The following is a 22,930-nucleotide window of genomic DNA, read 5'->3' on the forward strand; positions in this document are numbered from 1 at the left end:
TATGCAGCTGATTAAGGGGAAAGTGTGTGTGTGTTGCAGATATGCCGTTACAGATTACTGCACAGAGATAAATTGAAGATTCACTTTGCTTGGCAAACTTCTTGAGGTTGAATTTCTTAACTGCCTGGAAGGATGACTTTCCTGCTGATACTCACCTGTTTGGCCATCTCACTGTAGCTTGCTGAGAAGAGTGCCACTTATATTGAAAAATGGTATGCCTCCTTGCCACTGTTAACATTATCTCCAGGCCTCTTTCACTAAAGGGAGCTGTCCCCTATCCCATTCCCCCCAGGATTTGTGGATTCTTGGCTTATTTCCTGAGGAGTTGCAGCAATACCAGACCAAAGGAAGCTTTTCTCCCAGAACAAGAATTACAGGCTTTCGGAGGCTTCCTCCTTCCTCAGGTAAATGTTTACCTGAGGAAGCCTCCGAAAGCTTGTGAAGTTAAAATAAAATTGCTGGACTATAACTTGGTGTTGTAAAATTGTTTACAATTGTCAACCCCAGTCCATCACCGGCATCTCCACATCAAGAATTACAGGTACAGCTTTAAGGTGCTATACATTAATTTTTAAAGATCTTCCCCTGAAATCTCACCAATTGAAACAAATTGAGCTGGGAGCTCGCCATATGTCAACGAGGGGAACTCAGAAAACCCGAGGGAGACCCTTGTGTGCCAGAACACACACTATCCTGCACCAGTAAGGCGCTGGTATTGTGGTGGCTGGCACCTTGCTGGCTTGGGATTGGAGTCACTCTGGTTCCTATTCTTGCGAAAATGTCTGAATCTGAATTTGAATTCCAAACAACTGCGAGCAGCTGCTGGTCAGAAATTTATTGTTGTATTTGCTACAGTTGGATATTAAAAAAATCACAGCTCACGCAAGAGATTATCTTTATATTGAGTTACTTTGCTAATATATCTTTACATAAATAAAACCACCAACGTGTAGTGCTGGTTTATTTCAAAACCTTTCTACCCTGGTTGGAAATCTTTAGTAAAGGGCGAATGATTTATACGATTTTCAGACTGCTCAGGTTGTACTACCCTGGTTGGAAAGTCGGAGACTTGTGTATTTAATTCTACTTTTTGCACACAAAATACTGTTCCCTTTCATCATTCTTAAAATCTGTGACGTGTTGGAACCCAAGTTATCACGGGCACCCCACAAAACTACTTATTAGGGACTGAATCTAAACGGAACAGTTGCTCTGAAGAATTAGAAACAGAATAACAAATGTTTCGACGTTTGTGATAAATTACACCCCCTTCTCTTGCCCATTTGGGCCCAGCTTTAGCCGCAGCTGTTGGGCTCCACTGACGTGTTGGATTTTTTTAACTTAAAAGCTCTCTCATCAGCTGTTTTACAGTATTCAGCAACCAACAGGATACGGTACGTCTCAGCCCGTTTCACTCAGGAGACTGGGCCCATTTCATGATGTTTACTTGTTTTTAACTCCTGTTCCTCTCTGGGTGTTTAGATGGGAGCTGTGATTACCAAACTACTTCTTCCAACCCTCAGTAGCCTGGTCTTCCTCCCCACCATCACTGTCGCAGCCAAGCGGAGATTCCACATGGAAGCCATGGTTTACTTCTTCACAATGTTTTTCATAGCGGTGAGAAGATATTTTGACAATCTGTAAACATTTACCATTTGGGCCACAGTCCAGTAAAACCCTGAAGCTCAGCCCGCCACCGTGAGCTGCGTGGCCCCAATGGGCTTTCCCGCACCTGATCAAGCAGAGAAGGTGAGAGCAAGCCGCCACTCCCCGTCCCTCCGGAGCCCGGACTGCTTCTCCCCACACTCTGTTGGTTGTCATTTCGTGAAGATGATCGATTCCTCTACTTAGAGTTTAGCTCTTTCGTTCCATTTAATATTCGCGATATATTGAAGTTTTGTTTCTTTCTCCTTCCAGTTTTTCCACGCATGTGAAGGGCCAGGCCTGACGGTTCTGTGTATCATGCGCCATGATACTCTGCAATATTTCAGTGTCTATGGCACTGCCCTGTCCATGTGGGTTACTTTAATAGGTAAGAAACCGTTTGAATCTGCACATCCCTCCCTACAGGAGCACAAATACACCTGGTGTCTTGTTAATTATAGCAGTGTCCGAGCACACACAATAGACTGCTTTTGTTTTGCCATTACCAAGAGAGGTTTGAGTCTACCTTTCCCCGCAGGTCAATATTGAACAGACCCCGAGGCAAGAAAATCCTAACTGGGCATGGTCAGAAATATATCATTTATAGAAAATATTTTAACCATTTTTAAAAAGTAAGATCCAAGTAAAGGAGTTTCAATGGCCATTGTGTATAGATGTGGCAAATGTGTTCCAAAGGGAGCCTGTGTATAGATACATAGTCTCAGATAAGGGGTCGCCCATTTAAGACAGAAATGAGGAGGAATTTCTTCTCCCAGAGGGTCGTGAATCTTTGGATTTCTTTACCTCAAAAAGCTGTGGAGGCTGAGTCATTGAATACATTCAAGGCTGAGTTAGACAAATTTGTGATTAGCAAGGGATTCAAAGGATATGGGGAAAAGGCGGGAAAGTGGAGTTGAGGTAAAAATCAGATCGGCCGTGATCTCAATAAATGGCGGAGCAGGCTCGAGGGGCCGAATGGCCTACTCCTGCTCCTATCTCTTATGTGGGGAATGTGTTACTGAAGGGAGCCTGTGTGTAGATGTGGGGAATGTGTTCTGGAGGGAGCCTGTGGGTAGATGTGGGGAATGTGTTCTGGAGGGAGCCTGTGTGTAGATGTGGGGAATGTGTTCTGGAGGGAGCCTGTGTGTAGATGTGGGGAATGTGTTCTGGAGGGAGCCTGTGGGGAATGTGTTACTAATTGTTTGTTTGTTTTTTTTCACAATATCAATTGAATAGTTACAATGTCACTAGACATAGTCCAAAATGTTCAATTTTGAAGTTGAATTCTGATCGTTTCCATTTGACCTGGGCTTACCCATGTATTTACTATCATGGGAGACTATAGGTATTGATCTTGCACTGAGTTCTTATTAGTAAAACTGAGTGGCAATTTTTGGCTGATTAAATGTCAAAGTTGCCATCTCTAGGACATTCCAGGACTAGAGTTTTCACCTCGCCTGTGACATTTTCCAGTTTGATGCACTTAATGATATCACGTGATGGTGAAAGCCTGTGTGGGAGGAGTGTAGTCCAGGATAGTTCAGTACACAACAAGCTGTCTTTACTTTATCTCAATAAGATGACAATTGTACTGAAGTTATAATGTGGGGAAACAGTCAGTAGGACTTCTCAGTGCCTCCGTTATGTACTGTACTAATAGGACCGGAACTTTATAGCATGTTTCTATTGCATAGTTGCTTCTATATGGAAAATAGGTCATGCTTTCACAACTGACTATATAAGCTTCAAAATCATAACAGTCGCAATGCCTTTGGTACCCCACCTGCTTGTTGGTGCATTGAGTGGGTAAAAACTGAACTAAACCATTAACACCATCAAAAAGTCCAAATTCAGACCCTAATCAGTGCTGAGTTATCTGATCACAGCACACCTGGCAGTGGTTAATTCAGGAGTAAACGTTTTAAATTGGGGGAAGGCAAATTTTACAGAACTAAGAGGTGATTTGGCAGAAGTGGACTGGACACAACTACTTGAGAAATCAGTGGCAAGCCAGTGGGAGGCACTAAAAAGTGAAATTCTACGGGTACAATGCAGACACGTCCCCTCAAAGAAAAAGGGTGGCACTGTCAAATCTAGAGCTTCCTGGTTGTCCAGAAGTATACAGGGCAAGATAAAGCAGAAGAAGAAAGCTTATGACTGTCACAGAAAACAAAATACTGCAAAAAGCCTAGAGGAGTATAGAAAGTACAGGGATGATGTAAAAAAGGAAATAAGGAAAGCAAAGAGAGGGCATGAAAAAATATTAGCTCGTAAGATTAAAGAAAACCCAAAGATGTTTTATCAGTACATTAAGAACAAGAGGATAGCTAAGGAAAAGGTGGGACCTATCAGGGATGATAAGAGTAACTTGTGTGTAGAAGCAGAAGATGTGGGTAGGGTTTTAAATGAATATTTTGTCTCCATATTCACAAGGGAAAGGGATGATCCATAGTAGTTAAAGAGGAGAGATGTGTAATATTGGATAAGGTAAACATAATGAGAGAGGAAGTACTAGAGGAACTGGAATCCTTGCAAGTTGATAAGTCACCAGGGCCGGATGGATTGTTTCCTAGGCTTTTGAAGGAAGTCAGGGAGGAAATAGCGGATGCTCCGAGGATCATTTTCCAATCCTCACTAGATACAGGGGAGGTACCGGAGGACTGGAAGACTGCAAGCGTAGTACCATTGTTTAAAAAGGGTACGAGGGAAAGGCCGAACAATTATAGGCCGGTCAGTCTTACCTCGGTGGTGGGCAAACTATTAGAATCAATACTGAGAGATAGGATGAACTGTCACTTGGAAAGGCATGGTTTAATCAGGGATAGTCAACATGGATTTGTTCAGGGAAGGTCATGCCTTACAAATCTGATTGAATTCTTTGAGGAAGTGACAAGGAGGATTGATGAGGGTAGTGCAATGGATGTTGTCTACATGGATTTTAGTAAGGCATTTGACAAGGTCCCACATGGCAGACTGGTCAGAAAGGTAAAAGCCCATGGGATACAGAGAAATGATTAGAATTGGAACCAAAACTGGCTCAGTAACAGGAAACAAAGGGTAAAAGTCAATGGATGTCTTTGTGAATGGAAATCCGTTTCCGGTGGTGTGCCACAGGGCTCAGTGTTGGGTCCCTTGCTGTTTGTGGTATATATTAATGATTTGGACTTGAATGTAGGGGGCATGATTGGCAAATTTGCAGACGACACAAAAATTGGCCGTGTAGTTGATAGTGAAGAGGATAGCTGTAGACTCCAAGAAGATATCAATGGGTTGGTGGAGTGGGCGGAAAAGTGCCAAATGGAGTTCAATCCAGAGAAGTGTGAGGTAATGCACTTAGGGAGGGCAAACAGTAAAAGGGAATACGCAGTAAATGGGAATATATTGAGAGGGGTAGAGGAAGTGAGAGACCTTGGAGTGCATGTGCACAGGTCCCTGAAGGTGGCAGTACAGGTAGATAAGGTTGTGAAGAAGGCATACGGAATGCTCTCCGTTATTAGCCGAGGTATAGAATACAAAAGCAGGGATGTAATGATGGAACTGTATAAAACGTTGGTAAGGCCACAGCTGGAGTATTGTGCGCAGTTCTGGTCACCACATTACAGGAAGGATGTAATTGCTCTGGAGAGAGTGCAGAGAAGATTTACAAAGATGTTGCCAGGTCTTGAAAATTGCAGCTACGAGGAGAGATTGTTTAGGCTGGGGTTGTTTTCCTTGGAGCAGAGGAGGCTGAGGGGAGACTTGATTGAGGTGTACAAAATTATGAGGGGCCCAGATAGAGTAGACAGGAAGTTCCTGTTTCCCCTAGCGGAGAGTTCAAGAACTAGAGAACGTAGATTTAAGATGATTGGTGGAAGGATTGGAGGGGACATGAGGAAAATTTTTTTTACCCAGAGTGTGGTGGGTGTATGGCATTCGCTGCCGAATTGGTGGTAGAGACAGGGACCCTCAACTCTTTTTAAAAAGTATTTGGACCTGCACCCAAAGTGCTGTAAGCTGCAGGGCTACGGACCGGGTGCTGGAAGGTGAGATTAGAATGGGCACCTGGTTGTTCTTCGAGCCGGCGCGGACACGATGGGCCGAACAGCCCCCTTCTGTGCTGTATCTTTTCTATGGTTTGCTACAATTGGCCTCAGAATTCCTGGCCTCAAAAGCAAACTGATTGCCCAGGGCAGCCAGTCCTATACTGCTCAGTGACCCCGCTGGAAAGTGTGTGAGAGTGAGTATTGGATGTGAACAGGATTTCATTCTGATGTGATGCCCCCAAAATCAAATAGTGTGCAGTACTCACTATCCAACCTCACATGAAGAATGGCCACTTAAACAAAGTATCAGGCAATGCCTGGTGCCCATCAGATTGTAGACCAGCACAAGTCATTATCTTTCAAAGTGGAAATATAAGGTAAAAAATTGGAGGAAGAAGCTGCATTTTGTGTAGTTGAAAATTTCCCATGTGTCATAATTAGCACAATGGCTCAGAACACGGAGTGATTCGTACTTGTGATTCTCTACATGCTGAAGTTTCCCATATGAGACTCACCACCTTGGAAAGGCAGTTAGTAAGGCAAGGCCCTTTCCCAAAGGGAGGGGGTGGAAAATCAGAGGGAGAGGGAGAGGGTGATTAAAAATGTACTTTTATCTCTATTAAATTTCTGATTTGGATTCTTTATGGTTAGAATCAGCATATAAGGGGTTAAAATACCAAAGGCACACAGGGTATTTCTCTGAGAGTAGACAGGCTGGCAGCGAGTTGCTAAGAAAAACACAGCGGATTGTCTAAGGTGTTAATTGTTTATCTAATTGCTGTTTCTAGAAACTTGCTGTGCATAAAATGGCTATTACATTTTCTTACATAACAGTAATTTGTGTGAAACAATAAGTAACTATAAAAATGCAAATATTTCTTTCTTATTTGCTATTTAGCATTAGCAGAATTTGAGGAACCAAAAAGATCTACTTTGGTTATGTTTGGAGTGCTGACTTTGAGTGTGCGGATCTATCAAGATCGATGGGGCTATGGTGTTTACTCCGGACCAATTGGAACAGCTGTCTTCATGATAACCATCAAATTTGTACGTAGGGTCACTGAAGTGTTCAAACATGCCTGTGTGCAATATCACTATTACTGTTCATTATATACAGGTCCCCTAGTATTCTGTGGTTACGTGGCTATTCCTCTGTCCTGGTCTTTTTCCTATTTCAGTATTCCATCTGTTTAATAAGCAACCTAGAAGCAGCATAATAAAGCAATGTCTATTAATCCAGACTTTGGATTACTTAGCTGTGAGACTGCCCATTGTGTAAATTTGCCTGCTTCTTTTGAGAATTTTGCTACTTTTAAATATTATTCTCCCCATCCCCCATTGCTGAGGGGATTATAACTCCCTATATAACTATTACTGAATTGAAAGTTGCCTGAGCCTCTGCTGATGCTGCTCTGCAACCAGTTGGTAGAAAGTAAAGTGAGGGTATGTCCACTTACCCTCTGACCCTCCCTCTGGTTTAATTGCTGCATTGTGCCTAGGAACTCCTCAGACAGCCCAGTACAGATCAGAAACTCATTGTGTGGAGTAGCTTTACAGAGAAACCACTTTCACTTGGTGGCGTGTTGACATTTCTAGTGCTTGGATGCAGCAGCTTATAATGGGATGGGGGAAAGACACATTTTAATTGTTTAACAGAAAATTCTTGATATAAAGGATAATATATTTAAATATAAACTAGATTGCTGAATAATTGCTACTTTTAATTTCACAGTTAAAGAAGATGAAGGACAAAAAAGGCCTTTACCCTGATAAAAGCATCTACACACAACAAATTGGCCCTGGCTTCTGCTTCGGGGCACTAGCCTTGATGCTGCGATTCTTCTTTGAGGTACAATGGAGGCATTTTCATTTTCAGCTATGACAATTAATAGCTGGGAGAACATCTTTTCACTTCTGATAGATTTCAGATTTCCCTTTTGTTCATATTACAGTTCAGTTCTTTGCCATTTATTACTGACACCACCGAGTGAATCAACATCACAAAGTCCCATGTAACATAGCTTTCTATCAAACTAATAATTGTACTAAAAAATACAGCTTTTTTCAGATGTCCCATACCCTCACCTTGCACCGTTCCTCAGCTGAGAAGAGACCAACTGAGCTGCTGCCGGCCGCTGCCAGTGTAGTCCTACATTTGGCCACTAATATCTGTGACCGAGCAGCTCAGGGGCCGTAGTCCTCTGATATTCCATCCCTCTCGTTCCACGACCTACAAACTCTAACACCTCCTAAACAGTTAACCAAGATTACTTTTGGTCAGCCACATATCTGATGTGTAAAAACTCAGGACCATGTTTAAGAGTGAATTCTGAAGTGGGTGAGAGTGAGATGAACAATATTGTGATGGACAAAATAAAAATGTTTGACCAGTTAGTTAGGCTAAAGGAAGATAAAGCACCAGGACCGAGGGGATATATCCCAGGATCTTGAGGGAGGAAATTGCTGAGGCTTAGAAATTGGATCGCGCCTCACCCATTTTACAGGCCCATCTGTGCCCACGTACAGCTTGACCTGGACAACATCCAGGCTTGGGCTGATAAATGGCAAGTAACATTTGCGCCAGACAAGTGGCAGGCAATGACCATCTCCAACAAGAGAGAGTCCTCTTCACATTCAACGGCATTACCATCACCGAATCCCCCACCATCAACATCCTGGGGGTCACCATTGACCAGAAACTTAACTGGACCAGCCACATAAATACTGTGGCTACAAGAGCAGGTCAGAGGCTGGGTATTCTGTGGTGAGTGACTCACCTGACTCCCCAAAGCCTTTCCACCAACTACAAGGCACAAGTCAGGAGTGTGATGGAATACTCTCCACTTGCCTGGATGAGTGCAGCTTCAACAACATTCAAGAAGCTCGACACCATCCAGGACAAAGCAGCCCACTTGATTGGCACCCCATCCACCACCCTAAACATTCACTCCCTCCACCACTGGCGCACAGTGGCTGCAGTGTGTACCATCTGCAGGATGCACTGCAGCAACTCGCCAAGGTTTCTTCGACAACACCTCCCAAACCGCGACTTCTACCACCTAGAAGGACAAGGGCAGCAGGCGCATGGGAACACCACCACCTGCACGTTCCCCTCCAAGTCACGAACCATCCCGACTTGGAAATATATCACCGTTCCTTCATCGTCGCTGGGTCAAAATCCTGGAACTCCCTTCCTAACAGCACTGTGGGAGAACCTTCACCACACGGATTGCAGCGGTTCAAGAAGGCGGCTCACCACCACCTTCTCAAGGGCAATTAGGGATGGGCAATAAATGCCAGCCTGGCCAGTGATGCCCACATCCCACAAATGAATAAAAAAAAAAGGGTCCAATATGGCAAGCACGTGCTCATTCCACACTGGAAGTACAGCACCTGCCATATTGGTAATGGCTCCTGCATAGGTGTCAAGAGTGCACACCTGAAACAGAGATAGGTTCCTTATTTGCAAAGGGCCTAACGCCTATTTGAAGCCTCCTTTGCAAAATTCACCTGCGACTGTGGCAGAAAGAGGTGAGGTGTGAAATATTGGATAAGGTAAACATAACGAGAGAGGAAGTACTAGAGGGACTGGAATCCTTGAAAGTTGATAAATCACCAGGGCCGGATGGATTGTTTCCTAGGCTATTGAAGGAAGCCAGGGAGGAAATAGCGGATGCTCTGAGGATCATTTTCCAATCCTCACTAGATACAGGGGAGGTACCGGAGGACTGGAAGACTGCAAGCGTAGTACCATTGTTTAAAAAGGGCACAAGGGAAAGGCCGAACAATTATAGGCCGGTCAGTCTGACCTCGGTGGTGGGCAAACTATTAGAATCAATACTGAGAGATAGGATAAACTTTCACTTGGAAAAGCATGGTTTAATCAGGGATAGTCAGCATGGGTTTGTTCAGGGAAGGTAATGCCTTACAAATCTGATTGAATTCTTTGAGGAAGTGACAAGGAGGATTGAAGAGGGTAGTGCAGTGGATGTTGTCTACATGGATTTTAGTAAGGCATTTGACAAGGTCCCACATGGCAGACTGGTCAGAAAGGTAAAAGCCCATGGGACACGGAAATGTGGCGAATTGGATCCAAAATTGGTTCAGTAACAGGAAACAAAGGGTAAAAGTCGATGGATGTCTTTGCGAATGGAAATCCGTTTCCGGTGGTGTGCCACAGGGCTCAGTGTTGGGACCCTTGCTGTTTGTGGTATATATTATTGATTTGGACTTGAATGTAGGGGGCATGATTGGCAAATTTGCAGACGACACAAAAATTGGCCGTGTAGTTGATGGTGAAGAGGATAGCTGTAGACTCCAAGAAGATATCAATGGGTTGGTGGAGTGGGCGGAAAAGTGGCAAATGGAGTTCAACCCGGAGAAGTGTGAGGTAATGCACTTAGGGAGGGCAAACAGTAAAAGGGAATACGCAGTAAACGGGAATATATTGAGAGGGGTAGGGGAAGTGAGAGACCTTGGAGTGCATATGCACAGGTCCCTGAAGGTGGCAGTACAGGTAGATGAGGTTGTGAAGAAGGCATACGGAATGCTCTCCGTTATTAGCCCAGGTATAGAATACAAAAGCAGGGATGTAATGATGGAACTGTATAAAACGCTGGTAAGGCCACAGCTGGAGAATTGTGCGCAGTTCTGGTCACCACATTACAGGAGGGACGTAATTGCTCTGGAGAGAGTGCAGAGAAGATTTACAAGAATGTTGCCAGGTCTTGAAAATTGCAGCTACGAGGAGAGATTGGATAGGCTGGGGTTGTTTTCCTTGGAGCAGAGGAGGCTGAGGGGAGACTTGATTGAGGTGTACAAAATTATGAGGGGCCTAGATAGAGTAGACAGGAAGTACCTGTTTCCCCTAGCGGAGAGTTCAAGAAGTAGAGGCCATAGATTTAAGCTGATTGGCGGAAGGATTAGAGGGAACATGAGGAAAAACTTTTTTACCCAGAGTGTGGTGGATGTATGGAATTTGCTGCCCGAATTGGTGGTAGAGGCAAGGACCCTCAAACTTTAAAAAAAAAAAAATACCTGGACCTGCACCCAAAGTGCTGTAAGCTGCAGGGCTACAGACCGGGTGCTGGCAGGTGGGATTAGAATGGGCACCTGGTTGTTCGTTGAGCTGGTGCGGACACGATGGGCCGAATGGCCCCCTTCTGTGCTGTATCTTTTCTATGGTGCCTTGCATGCTGCAGTCGATATTCTCAGGCACTTGATAGTCAAACCAGTGGCCCTTAAAAGGACTGCTGGAGGCTGCCACTGGAAAGGCAAGTTTGAATTCTTTTACTTTATTGTGGAGCCAGGAAGAATTACTTCAGCTATTTCTCTGCCCACCTATCAAGCTTGTGAAGATCCTTTTGAATTTGTGCTCATTGATAATCATTTGCCACTGCTCCCAATTTGGTATCATCTGCAAATTTGGACACAATTGCTTCCTCTAAATAAAAATTACAAATAATAGCAGCCCCAACACTGAACCTTGTGGCACCACACTGGTAACTGGCTGTCAACCAGATACCTGACTGTGCACTACTACTCTTTGCTGTCTACCAACCAACCATTTGCCTATCCATTTTAATACATTCCCATTTATCCCCTGAGCTTGGATCTTATGTAGTAGTCCATTATGTGGGACAGTGTCAAATGGCTTCTTGAAATCCAGGTAGATAACATCCACTGTCTCTCCCCTATCTACAAAGTCTGTCATCTCCTCAAAAAATCTAATAAATTAGTCCAGCATGACCTCCTACTCCTAAAACCATACTGACTGCCTTGGATTGGCTCATGCCCCTCAAGATGCTCCCTTATATTATCCTTCATAATATTTTCAAGTATTTTCCCAACAATGGAAGTAAGATTTACAGGTCTATAATTTGACGGTTCATCCCTTGCCCCTTTTTTTGAAGATGGGAGCCACATTTGCTACTTTCTAACCTCTGGGATTTGATCCAAGTCCAGTGAACTCTGAGAAATATCCACAAGAGAACTCCCAGTTATTGAGCCAATTCCTGCAGAGCCAAGAGCCTCATTTACTTTGAACTTGAACAGCCTCCCCAGGATGTCCTCTCATGATTTTACAATTTTTCAGACTACATTCATCTTTAAACTGTACCCCTGATTCTAGCATTTCTTTCTCCATTTCTTTTGTGAACAATGACTGTTAAATACTTCAGCAATTTCTCTATCTTCAGACATCATTTCCTCATTGTCATTGTTTAGTGGACTGACCCTTCTTTGCACCCTTTGTTTACTCCTGACTTAACTGAAGAATGCTTTACTGTTTTGCCTAAAGTTTCCAGCGATGTTTTCCTCGTGATCCGTCTGCAGCCCGTAACAATTCTTAGCATTCCTCAGCCTATCTTTATAGATCTCCCTATCTTGTTCCTTTCCTGAACATTAAAATAAATTGTATGCTTTCTTTATGCTTTGTTAGTAAGCCAAACTGGTTATACTCTTTTATTCTGCCCTGACCTATTCCAGGGATACATTCCTTTTGCATCTTAATAAATATCCTTTTGAAATTGCCAGAACATTATTCTCACTTACTTCTACTTTGCTAATTGTTCCCTCCTCATTCGTTAGAACTAAATCCAACATTACACTACCCCTTGTGGACTCCTTAACGTACTGTTTAAGAAACAAGTCTCACACAATTTCAATAAATTCCTGCTCGATGCAGATTGTCCCCATTGTGCATTGCAGTCAATATGAGGAAGATTGAATTCCCCCAAGATTACTACTGAAGACTTGGCACTCAACTGTTTCATCGTCTCCCAAAAAACTGCATCAGCCTTCCTTTGATTATTTGGTGGCCTATAGCACATTCATATTACTAACTTTTCCCCTTTACTGTCTTTTAATTCTATCCACTCAGTACCACTTTCTGCATCCAACCCTGTTGTAACTAGTCCCTATCTTAACAAATAATGCCACCACCAATCCTTCCTAAAACACACAAAACCCTGCGTTAACTCCCCAACCATTATTTGATTTCAACCAGGTTTTGGTCAGCTCATGGGGTCAGCTTGTGCTCAAGCTCAGCATTTTTCTGCTCGAGCAACACAACCTTCCAACACCTTATGCATGTGTATCCTCCTGGATATCTTGTGGATACAGGAAAGTCAACATCATGCACTTCACACACATAACTGACTTTGCAATTGCATTTACCATTTTTCTAAATCGAAGTTTGTAATAATTAAACAAATAGCTGTCACTTTTCCTGCTTCTGACAAACTGTCAGCCTTCCCTGTCAGAACATCTCGTCTCAGCCAAGTGACCACTGATGCAGTCGTCCTTCCTGTGACCCAGCTGAATAAGAGCAAGCCAAACCTTTCTGCTTTGCATATGAAGCTCCAGGCTTTTCTAGGTCTCTGGGGGAAATATTGGTTAATGGAAAAGCAAACTGGGCGCGATGTAAAGCAGACTGTCGACTCGCTGTGAGCCTGTCTCGCACTACTGGCAAAACCGGTCGTGGTGCAAAGCAGGCTGTCTACTCGCTGTGAGCCCATCTCTCGCTACGGGCAAAATTGGGCGTGATGTAAAGCAGGCTGTCGACTTGCTGTGAGCCCGTCTCACGCTATTGGCAAAGACCAATTTGACCCCCTGTGTGTCTGTTCCCCGAGCCTGCAGCAATTTCATGCACGTATTTCCAGCGATTTTCATTTTTCACATCATTGGGAAATTCTGAACTTGTGCAAAATCACTACTTTGCAACATAACAAAAATAATTGATCCCATTATTACCAGAAAATGACGTTTTTTGTCCAATTATTATGCAAGTTTTATGATCTTACCACTTTTCTCCAGTCACTTAAATGCTGGAAATGCTGTTTTAAAAAAAAACAAACTGATTTTTACAAAATCATGCTCCTGTTGTTGGGTCTTGCAGAAGCAAATGGGGAAAATGGCAGGTGCACTTGCCATGATTTTCCATCCATTGATTTTAATGAATGGAAATTCGCAAGGACCATGCACACAAATTCCAGAATGCACACCTGCCAGAGGTGGCACCTCGCTGGCAGTGTGCATTCATAACGTCACCCCATACCTGAATTGCACCCACAAAAGGCTGTGGGTTCAGTCATAGTAAGATGTGCGCGCTGACCGACATTGGCTCCATAGAACCATAGAAAAGATACAGCACAGAAGGGGGCCATTCAGCCCATCGTGTCCGTGCCGGCTCAAAAAACAACCAGGTGCCCATTCTAATCCCACTCTCCAGCACTCGGTCCGTAGCCCTGCAGCTTACAGCATTTAGGTGCAGGTCCAGGTACCTTTAAAAAGAGTTGAGGGTCCTTGCCTCCACCACCAATTCGGGCAGCGAATTCCCACCACCCTCTGGGTAAAAAAGTTTTTCCTCATGTCCCCTCTAATCCTTCCGCCAATCAGCTTAAATCTATGTCCTCTAGTTCTTGAACTCTCCGCTAGGGGAAACAGGAACTTCCTGTCTACTCTATCTGGGCCCCTCATAACTTTGTACACCTCAATCAAGTCTCCCCTCAGCCTCCTCTGCTCCAAGGAAAACAACCCCAGCCTATCCAATCTCTCCTCATGGCTGCAGTTTTCAAGCCCTGGAAACATTCTTGTAAATCTTCTCTGCACTCTCTCCAGAGCAATTACATCCTTCCTGTAATGTGGTGACCAGAACTGCGCACAATACTCCAGCTGTGGCCTTACCAGCGTTTTATACAGTTCCATCATTACATCCCTGCTTTTGTCTTCTATACCTCAGCTAATAACGGAGAGCATTCCGTATGCCTTCTTCACAACCTCATCTACCTGTACTGCCACCTTCAGGGACCTGTGCATATGCACTCCAAGGTCTCTCACTACCCCTACCCCATCAATATATTTCTGTTCACTGCGTATTCCCTTTTACTGTTTGCCCTCCCTAAGTGCATTACCTCACACTTCTCCGGGTTGAACTCCATTTGGCACTTTTCCGCCCACTCCACCAACCCATTGATATCTTCTTGGAGTCTACAGCTATCCTCTTCACCATCAACGACACGGCCAGTTTTTGTGTCGTCTGCAAATTTGCCAATCATGCCCCCTACATTCAAGTCCAAATCATTAATATATACCACAAACAGCAAGGGACCCAACACTGAGCCCTGTGGCACACCACCGGAAACGGATTTCCATTCGCAAAGACATCCATCGACTTTTACCCTTTGTTTCCTGTTACTGAGCCAATTTTGGATCCAATTTGCCACATTTCCCTGCATCCCATGGGCTTTTACCTTTCTGACCGGTCTGCCATGTGGGACCTTGTCAAATGCCTTACTAAAATCCATGTAGACAACATCCATTGCACTACCCTCATCAATCCTCCTTGTCACTTCCTCAAAGAATTCAATCAGATTTGTAAGGCATGACCTTCCCTGAACAAATCCATGCTGACTATCCCTGATTAAACCATGCCTTTTCAAGTGACAGTTTATCCTATCTCTCAGTATTGATTCTAATAGGTTGCCCACCACCGAGGTCAGACTGACCGGCCTATAATTGTTCGTCCTTTCCCTTGTGCCCTTTTTAAACAATGGTACCACGCTTGCAGTCTTCCAGTCCTCCGGTACCTCCCCTGTATCTAGTGAGGATTGGAAAATGATCCTCAGAGCATCCGCTATTTCCTCCCTGGCTTCCTTCAATAGCCTAGGAAACAATCCATCCGGGCCTGGTGACTTATCAACTTTCAAGGATTCCAGTCCCTCTAGTACTTCCTCTCTCGTTATGTTTACCTTATCCAATATTTCACACCTCTCCTCTTTAACTACTACGTCCGGATCATCCCTTCCCTTTGTGAATACGGAGACGAAATATTCATTTAAAACCCTACCCACATCTTCTGCTTCTACACACAAGTTACCCTTATCATCCCTGATAGGTCCCACCTTTTCCTTAGCTATCCTCTTGTTCTTAATGTACTGATAAAACATCTTTGGGTTTTCTTTAATCTTACTAGCTAATATTTTTTCATGCCCTCTCTTTGCTTTCCTTATTTCCTTTTTTACATCATCCCTGTACTTTCTATACTCCTCTAGGCTTTCTGCAGTATTTAGTTTTCCTTGACATTCATAAGCTTACTTTTTCTGCTTTATCTTGCCCCGTATACTTCAAGACAACCAGGGGGCTCTAAATTTGACAGTGCCAGCCTTTTTCTTTGAGGGGACGTTTCTGCATTGTACCCGTAGAATTTCACTTTTTAGTGCCTCCCACTGGCTTGCCACTGATTTCTCCTCAAGTAGTTGTGTCCAGTCCACTTCTGCCAAATCACCTCTTAGCTCTGTAAAATTTGCCTTCCCCCAATTTAAAATGTTTACTCCTGATTTAACTCTGTCCTTTTCCATAATAATGCTAAAACTAACTGAATTGTGGTCACTATAGAAACATAGAAAAAAGAAGCAAGAGTAGGCCATTCGGCCCTTCGGGCCTGCTCCTCCATTCAAAATGATCATAGCTGATCGTCTAACTCAGTACCCTGTTCCTGCTTTTTCCCCATATCCCTTGACCCCTTTAGCATTAAGAAATATATCTATCTCCTTCTTGAATACATCTAATGACTTGGCCTCCACTGCCTTCTGTGGTAGAGAATTCCACAGGTTCACCACCCTCTGAGTGAAGAAATTTCTCCTCATCTCTGTTCTAAATGGCATACCCCCGTATCCTGAGACTGTGACCCCTGGTTCTGGACTCCCCAGCCATCGGGAACATCCTCCCTACACCTAGTCTGTCTAGTCCTGTTAGAATTTTATATGTTTCGATGAGATCACCTCTCATTCTTCTAAACTCTAGTGAATATAGGCCTAGTCGACCCAATCTCTCCTCATACGTCAGTCCTGCCATCCCAGGAATCAGTCTGGTAAACCTTCGTTGCACTCTCTCCATGGCAAGGACATCCTTCCTCAGATAAGGAGACCAAAACTGCACACAATACTCCAGATGTGGTCTCATCAAGGTCCTGTATAACTGCAGTAAGACATCCCTGCTCCTGTACTCAAATCCTCTTGCAATGAAGGCCAACATACCATTCACCTTCCTAACTGCTTGCTGCACCTGAATGCTCGCTTTCAGCGACTGTTGTACAAGGACACCCAGGTCTCGTTGCACCTCCCCTTTTCCCAATCGATCACCATTCTGATAATCTGCCTTTCTGTTTTTACAACCAAAGTGGATAACCTCACATTATCCACGTTATACTGCATCTGCCATGTTCTTGCCCACTCATGCAATTTGTCTAAATCATCCCCAATATGGTCACCCACTGTCACTTCACCCACTTGCCCATCTTCATTTCCCAGGACTAAATCTGGAATTGCATCCCCTCTTGTTGAGCTTGTCACGTACTGGCTAAAAAAGTTCTCCTGGACACCGATCAAGAATTTTGCGCCCTCTGTGCCCCTCACACTGTTTGAATCCCAGTTGATGTTCAGGTAGTTGAAGTCCCCTACTATTATTGCCCTCTTATTTTTGCACTCAGAAATTTGCCTACATATTTGTTCTTCTATTTCCCTTTCGCTATTCGGGGGTCTATAGTACACTCCTAGTAGTGTGACTGCCCCTTTTTTATTTCTTAGCTCAACCCATATGGCCTCGATTGATGATCCATTTAGCATATCATCCCTTCTCACAACTGGAATTGATTCTTTAACCAATAATACTACCCCCCCCCCTCCTTTTTTATCACCCACTCTATCCTGCCTGAAAACTCGATATCCAGGGATATTGAGCTGCCAATTATCCCCCTCTTTAAGCCAGGTTTCCATTATAGCAATGATATCATGCTGCCATGTGTCTATCTGTGCCCTTAGTTCATCTGCTTTGTTTGTAATACTCCTTGCATTGAAGTATATACCCTTTAACCCCATCAAATTCCTGTGCTGAACACGATTTAGCAGGTCCGGCAACACCTCGATTTTAAAATTCTCATCCTTGTTTTCACATCCCTCCATGGTCTCGCCCCTCCCTATCTCTGTAACCTCCTCCAGCCCTACAACCTTCCGAGACCTCTGTGCTCCTCCAATTCTGACCTCTTGTGCATCCCCGATTTCCTCCGCTCCACCATTGGTGGCGGTGCCTTCAACTGCCTAGGCCCTAAGCTCTGGAATTCTCTCCCTAAACCTCTTCGCCTGTCTTTCCTCCGTTAAGACGCTATTTGAACCTCCCTCTTCGACCAAGCTTTTTGGTCACCTGCCCTAATATTTCCTTATGAGGCTCGGTGTCAAATTTTGTTTGAAAATCGCTCCTGTGAAGCGCCTTGAGATGTTTTACTATGTTAAAGGTGCTGAATAAATGCAGTGTTGATGCACTAAGCCAAATGGATTATTAATTTGTGAATTGTGTGTAACATCCAGAAACAAGTACAGGGGTAATCGATGTAGACTCCCTCTCTTCTCTTCATAGGAATGGGATTACAGCTACGTACACAGCTTCTACCACTGCAGCCTAGCTGCCTCCTTTATCTTACTTCTCCCGAAGATTAACTCTCAAGCTGGAAATGGAGGAAATCCGGTAAAACTGAGTTGCTGCACACTCTGCTGTGTCTGAAAGAGGCACAATCTTGTGTCTCCATTCCTAGCATTATATTTGTGCATTGCATCAATGAAAAGATCATTCCTTTTGACTGACACTGTAAATGCACTATATGAACTGTATGAAGCAAAAGCTGAGCTGGTGGCTGAATGTGTTATTCTAATGAATGATTATAAAAATGTAGAGACCTAAACAGCAATCTATGGTGAGTTTTAGAAATGATCCCGATTACGAAAGGGGATACAGGACTATTCATTCCAAAATCATGGCAAGAAAACGGGTGGGTGTTTGAAAGGGTAAGCTGGACACATCAGTGGTCTTCTCCATTTCAGTATATTACTGTGTTACATCAAGACATCTTAAGACTTCGCATAAGAAGCTCTCCACTGGCCCAGTAAGTAAAAGTACCATTTGGTATAGCACATATACACAAAAAGGTTCAATCCCTGCTCTGTGCTGAAGAGCAGTAGGAGTGAGACAATTGGTTTCAGCACTCTGCGTTGGGGAAAGGATCCCGCTCATGTTAACTATCCACTGACCCTGCTGGAAAGTGCACTTGTGTGTGGATGTTAACAGGGATACAATTGGCTTCAGAGCCCTTTGGGTTCGGGAGGGGAAATCAACCAGGGTCCCTGTTCCTGATCACAACCCAGTGACCCACCCCCACCCCCCCGCCCCGGCTGTGTGGACGTTGGGTGAGGACAGGATTGGGCTTCACTGCAAATTCCCCCCGCCTTAGGGTGAATAGCCTGCTGACACTCATTCACTAAACTCACAGATGACCACTTGGAGAAAAAGCAATTGGTCAAGGTGCAATCTTACATAGAATTACCATCCACAGGATGCACTGCAGAAACTCACCAAGGCTTCTTCGACAGCACCTCCCAAACCCGCGACCTCTACCACCTAGAAGGACAAGAGCAGCAGGCACGTGGGAACACCACCACCTGCACGTTCCCCTCCAAGTCACACACCATCCCGACTTGGAAATATATCGCCGTTCCTTCATCGTCGCTGGGTCAAAATCCTGGAACTCCCTTCCTAACAGCACTGTGGGAGAACCTTCACCACACGGACTGCAGCGGTTCAAGAAGGCGGCTCACCACCACCTTCTCAAGGGCAATTAGGGATGGGCAATAAATGCCAGCCTTGCCAGTGATGCCCACATGCCATGAACGAATAAAAAAAACATTGAATTTACAGTACAGAAACAGGCCATTTGGATCAATGGGTCTATGCCGGTGTTTATGCTCCATACGAGCCTCCTCCTCCCTCACTACTTCATCTAACCCTATCAGTATATCCTTCTATTCCTTTCTCCCTCATGTATATATCTAGCTTCCCCTTAATCTGTATACCTTTCAGGAAAAGAGGTGAGAAAAGGTGGGGGAAAAGTCCCAATACCAATAGGTAGAATGAATCCTTGCCCAGTTTGGAATGGAGGTACAGGTATGCATATAAAGACAGACTAAGCTCAAACCTAAAATCACCGGCAACTACCCAATGCCTGTGAAATAAATCTTGCTTCGCATTTGGAACTATTTTTGTTCTTTTTTTAATGTGGTTGTGTGTATTGAATTTCTCAGCCTTGCACGCATTGAACCATCTTCAGCCAGAAGTGCCGAGTGGATGATCCATCTCAGCCTCCTCCCGATATCCCCACCATCACAGAAGCCAGTCTTCGGCCAATTCGATTCACTCCACGTGATATCAAGAAACGGCTGAGTGCACTGGATACAGCAAAGGCTATGGGCCCTGACAACATCCCAGCTGTAGTGCTGAAGACTTGTGCTCCAGAACTAGCTGCGCCTCTAGCCAAACTGTTCCAGTACAGCAACAACACTGGCATCCACCCGACAATGTGGAAAATTGCCCAGGTATGTCCTGTCCACAAAAAGCAGGACAAATCCAATCCGGCCAATTACCGCCCCATCACTCTACTCTCAATCATCAGCAAAGTGATGGAAGGTGTCGTCGACAGTGCTATCAAGCGGCACTTACTCACCAATAACCTGCTCACCGATGCTCAGTTTGGGTTCCGCCAGGACCACTCGGCTCCAGACCTCATTACAGCCTTGGTCCAAACATGGACAAAAGAGCTGAATTCCAGAGGTGAGGTGAGAGTGACTGCCCTTGACATCAAGGCAGCATTTGACCGAGTGTGGCATCAAGGAGCCCTAGTAAAATTGAAGTCAATGGGAATCAGGGGGAAAACTCTCCAGTGGCTGGAGTCATACCTAGCACAAAGGAAGATGGTAGTGGTTGTTGGAGGCCAAGCATCTCAGCCCCAGGGCATTGCTGCAGGAGTTCCTCAGGGCAGTGTCCTGGGCCCAACCATCTTCAGCTGCTTCATCAATGACCTTCCCTCCATCATAAGGTCAGAAATGGGGATGTTCGCTGATGACTGCACAGTGTTCAGTTCCATTCGCAACCCCTCAGATAATGAAGCAGTCCGAGCCCGCATGCAGCAAGACCTGGACAACATCCAGGCTTGGGCTGATAAGTGGCAAGTAACATTCGTGCCAGATAAGTGCCAGGCAATGACCATCTCCAACAAGAGAGAGTCTAACCACCTCCCCTTGACATTCAACGGCATTACCATCGCCGAATCCCCCACCATCAACATCCTGGGGGTCACCATTGACCAGAAACTTAACTGGACCAGCCATATAAATACTGTGGCTACGAGAGCAGGTCAGAGGCTGGGTATTCTGCAGCGAGTGACTCACCTCCTGACTCCCCAAAGCCTTTCCACCATCTACAAGGCACAAGTCAGGAGTGTGATGGAATACTCTCCACTTGCCTGGATGAGTGCAGCTCCAACAACACTCAAGAAGCTCGACACCATCCAAGATAAAGCAGCCCGCTTGATTGGCACCCCATCCACCACCCTAAACATTCACTCCCTTCACCACCGGCGCACTGTGGCTGCAGTGTGTACCATCCACAGGATGCACTGCAGCAACTCGCCAAGGCTTCTTCGACAGCACCTCCCAAACCCGCGACCTCTACCACGTAGAAGGACAAGGGCAGCAGGCGCATGGGAACAACACCACCTGCACGTTCCCCTCCAAGTCACACACCATCCCGACTTGGAAATATATCGCCGTTCCTTCATTGTCGCTGGGTCAAAATCCTGGAACTCCCTTCCTAACAGCACTGTGGGAGAACCGTCACCACACGGACTGCAGCGGTTCAAGAAGGCGGCTCACCACCACCTTCTCGAGGGCAATTAGGGATGGGCAATAAATGCCGGCCTTGCCAGCGACGCCCACATCCCGTGAACGAATAATAAAAAAAAATATCTTTGCAGGTTTCTCTTTCGATCCTTCCTCATATTTGGCCATTATCATCAAATCATGGATTTACTTGTACTCATGAATGTATAAAGGACTGTCTTTCAGGTTAGTCAGAGGCCTGAGAGGTTGGGAGATGACAAAGTGCAGATTAGGAGGGCCAATAGGGTTAGAGTGGGCATCCTACACCATTCCTTTCCGTGATGGATCATTTTGATCGTCTGCCATAAATTGGGCGGAAGATCAGCGAAGCCCAGAGAAAGGGGGTGGAATGTTCTAGGACAGGATTTATGTGAATCTTCTCCTGAAGTTGCAACAGACAATCGGGAGAATCTCGCAGAAATTCTAACTTCTAAGGTTTTCTTCATCGCAGCATCTAACCTCCTCTTGAATGATTCCAGGGTCTGTGTTGTATCATAGTTCAGCATTCTATTCACTTTGTCAACTCACCCTAATCTGGTTCATGGAAACATTTGCTCAGCAGTGACTGGACAGTTGTCACTCCCAGACCTCTGTCCCAGCTAGTTTGATGTCATTCATTAAATATTCCATTTTTTTCTTCTAATATATAACAGTTTGCACTTGTGGGTATTGAATTTAATTTACCATATTTCTGCCCACGAGCAAAAATGTATCAACTTCGAGATTTAGTGGAATAAATTAGAAGAAAAAGATCAAGCACATTTTGATGTGCCACTGTCGGTGTGTACAGTGGTGTCATGCGTGTTGTACTGAGGTGCAGCTGCAACAGCTCTTGTATTGTTGGCATAAATATGCATTCTGGCTCAAGCACCAGTGACAGTCTGGAGAGGTCAGACAGCCAGACCCCCTGATGCTGGAGAGAGAGGACTCTGGCACGGAACAGGTCATTCTCACCCAGTCCCTGGTCTGCATGGATTGCACAGTGCTGAGTCCAGGAACAGGAGAGCGGCTGTTTCTGCAGCCTGTCAAACTCCACTACCAAGGAATATGTCTGTGCAACACAAAAACTGCTAACAATATGGCCAAGTTTTGTTGGGGATTCCTACTTTCTTCCTGCTTTTCCAGACAGCTTGTTTGTCCAGCATGGATCAGATATGATTATCAAGCCAAGCAGCTGAATATTGTTGTGGCTGAAGAGAGCTTCCTGTCCGGATGTGATGTGTAATCATGAAAATGTGAGTTTCTATCCATCAATCTGTTCAGACATGTAAATCATATTCAGTATGAGAACTACTGTGTAAAATGGTACTGTTGGAAACATCAACAACAATAGTGAGAAAAGTAATATAACCTAATACACATAGTAGTGCAGGAGACCCCTGAGTGCATCTCGCTTTCTAACCAGTATTGAGTGCTGGTTAGAACTGTGGGGGGAAGGAGAAAGGTCAGGAGAGCAATAGTGATTGGGGATTCTATAGTTAAGGGAGCAGACTGGCGTTTCTGCGG

General features: G+C 44.7%; 1 protein-coding gene across 3 annotated transcripts in view; it reads left to right on the top strand.

Annotated features, from left to right (window-relative positions):
• Positions 1–22,930, top strand: part of LOC137309338 (protein myomaker-like) — a 35,576-nt gene that overhangs the window by 2,800 nt on the left and 9,846 nt on the right. For 2 of the 3 annotated variants that reach the window (XM_067977595.1, XM_067977596.1), the window contains exons 2-6: positions 1,483–1,617; positions 1,918–2,032; positions 6,565–6,713; positions 7,399–7,515; positions 18,078–19,744. In XM_067977595.1, coding sequence (XP_067833696.1) covers positions 1,483–1,617; positions 1,918–2,032; positions 6,565–6,713; positions 7,399–7,515; positions 18,078–18,221 — 660 coding nt within the window. In that variant the 3' untranslated portion in view covers positions 18,222–19,744. Of the gene's footprint in view, positions 1–1,482; positions 1,618–1,917; positions 2,033–6,564; positions 6,714–7,398; positions 7,516–18,077; positions 19,745–22,549; positions 22,660–22,930 lie in introns of those variants that run through there. The other variant, XR_010959817.1, reaches the window with a different exon arrangement.

The sequence above is a fragment of the Heptranchias perlo genome, unplaced genomic scaffold, assembly GCF_035084215.1.
Source record: "Heptranchias perlo isolate sHepPer1 unplaced genomic scaffold, sHepPer1.hap1 HAP1_SCAFFOLD_162, whole genome shotgun sequence".
Taxonomy (NCBI): Eukaryota; Metazoa; Chordata; class Chondrichthyes; order Hexanchiformes; family Hexanchidae; genus Heptranchias; species Heptranchias perlo.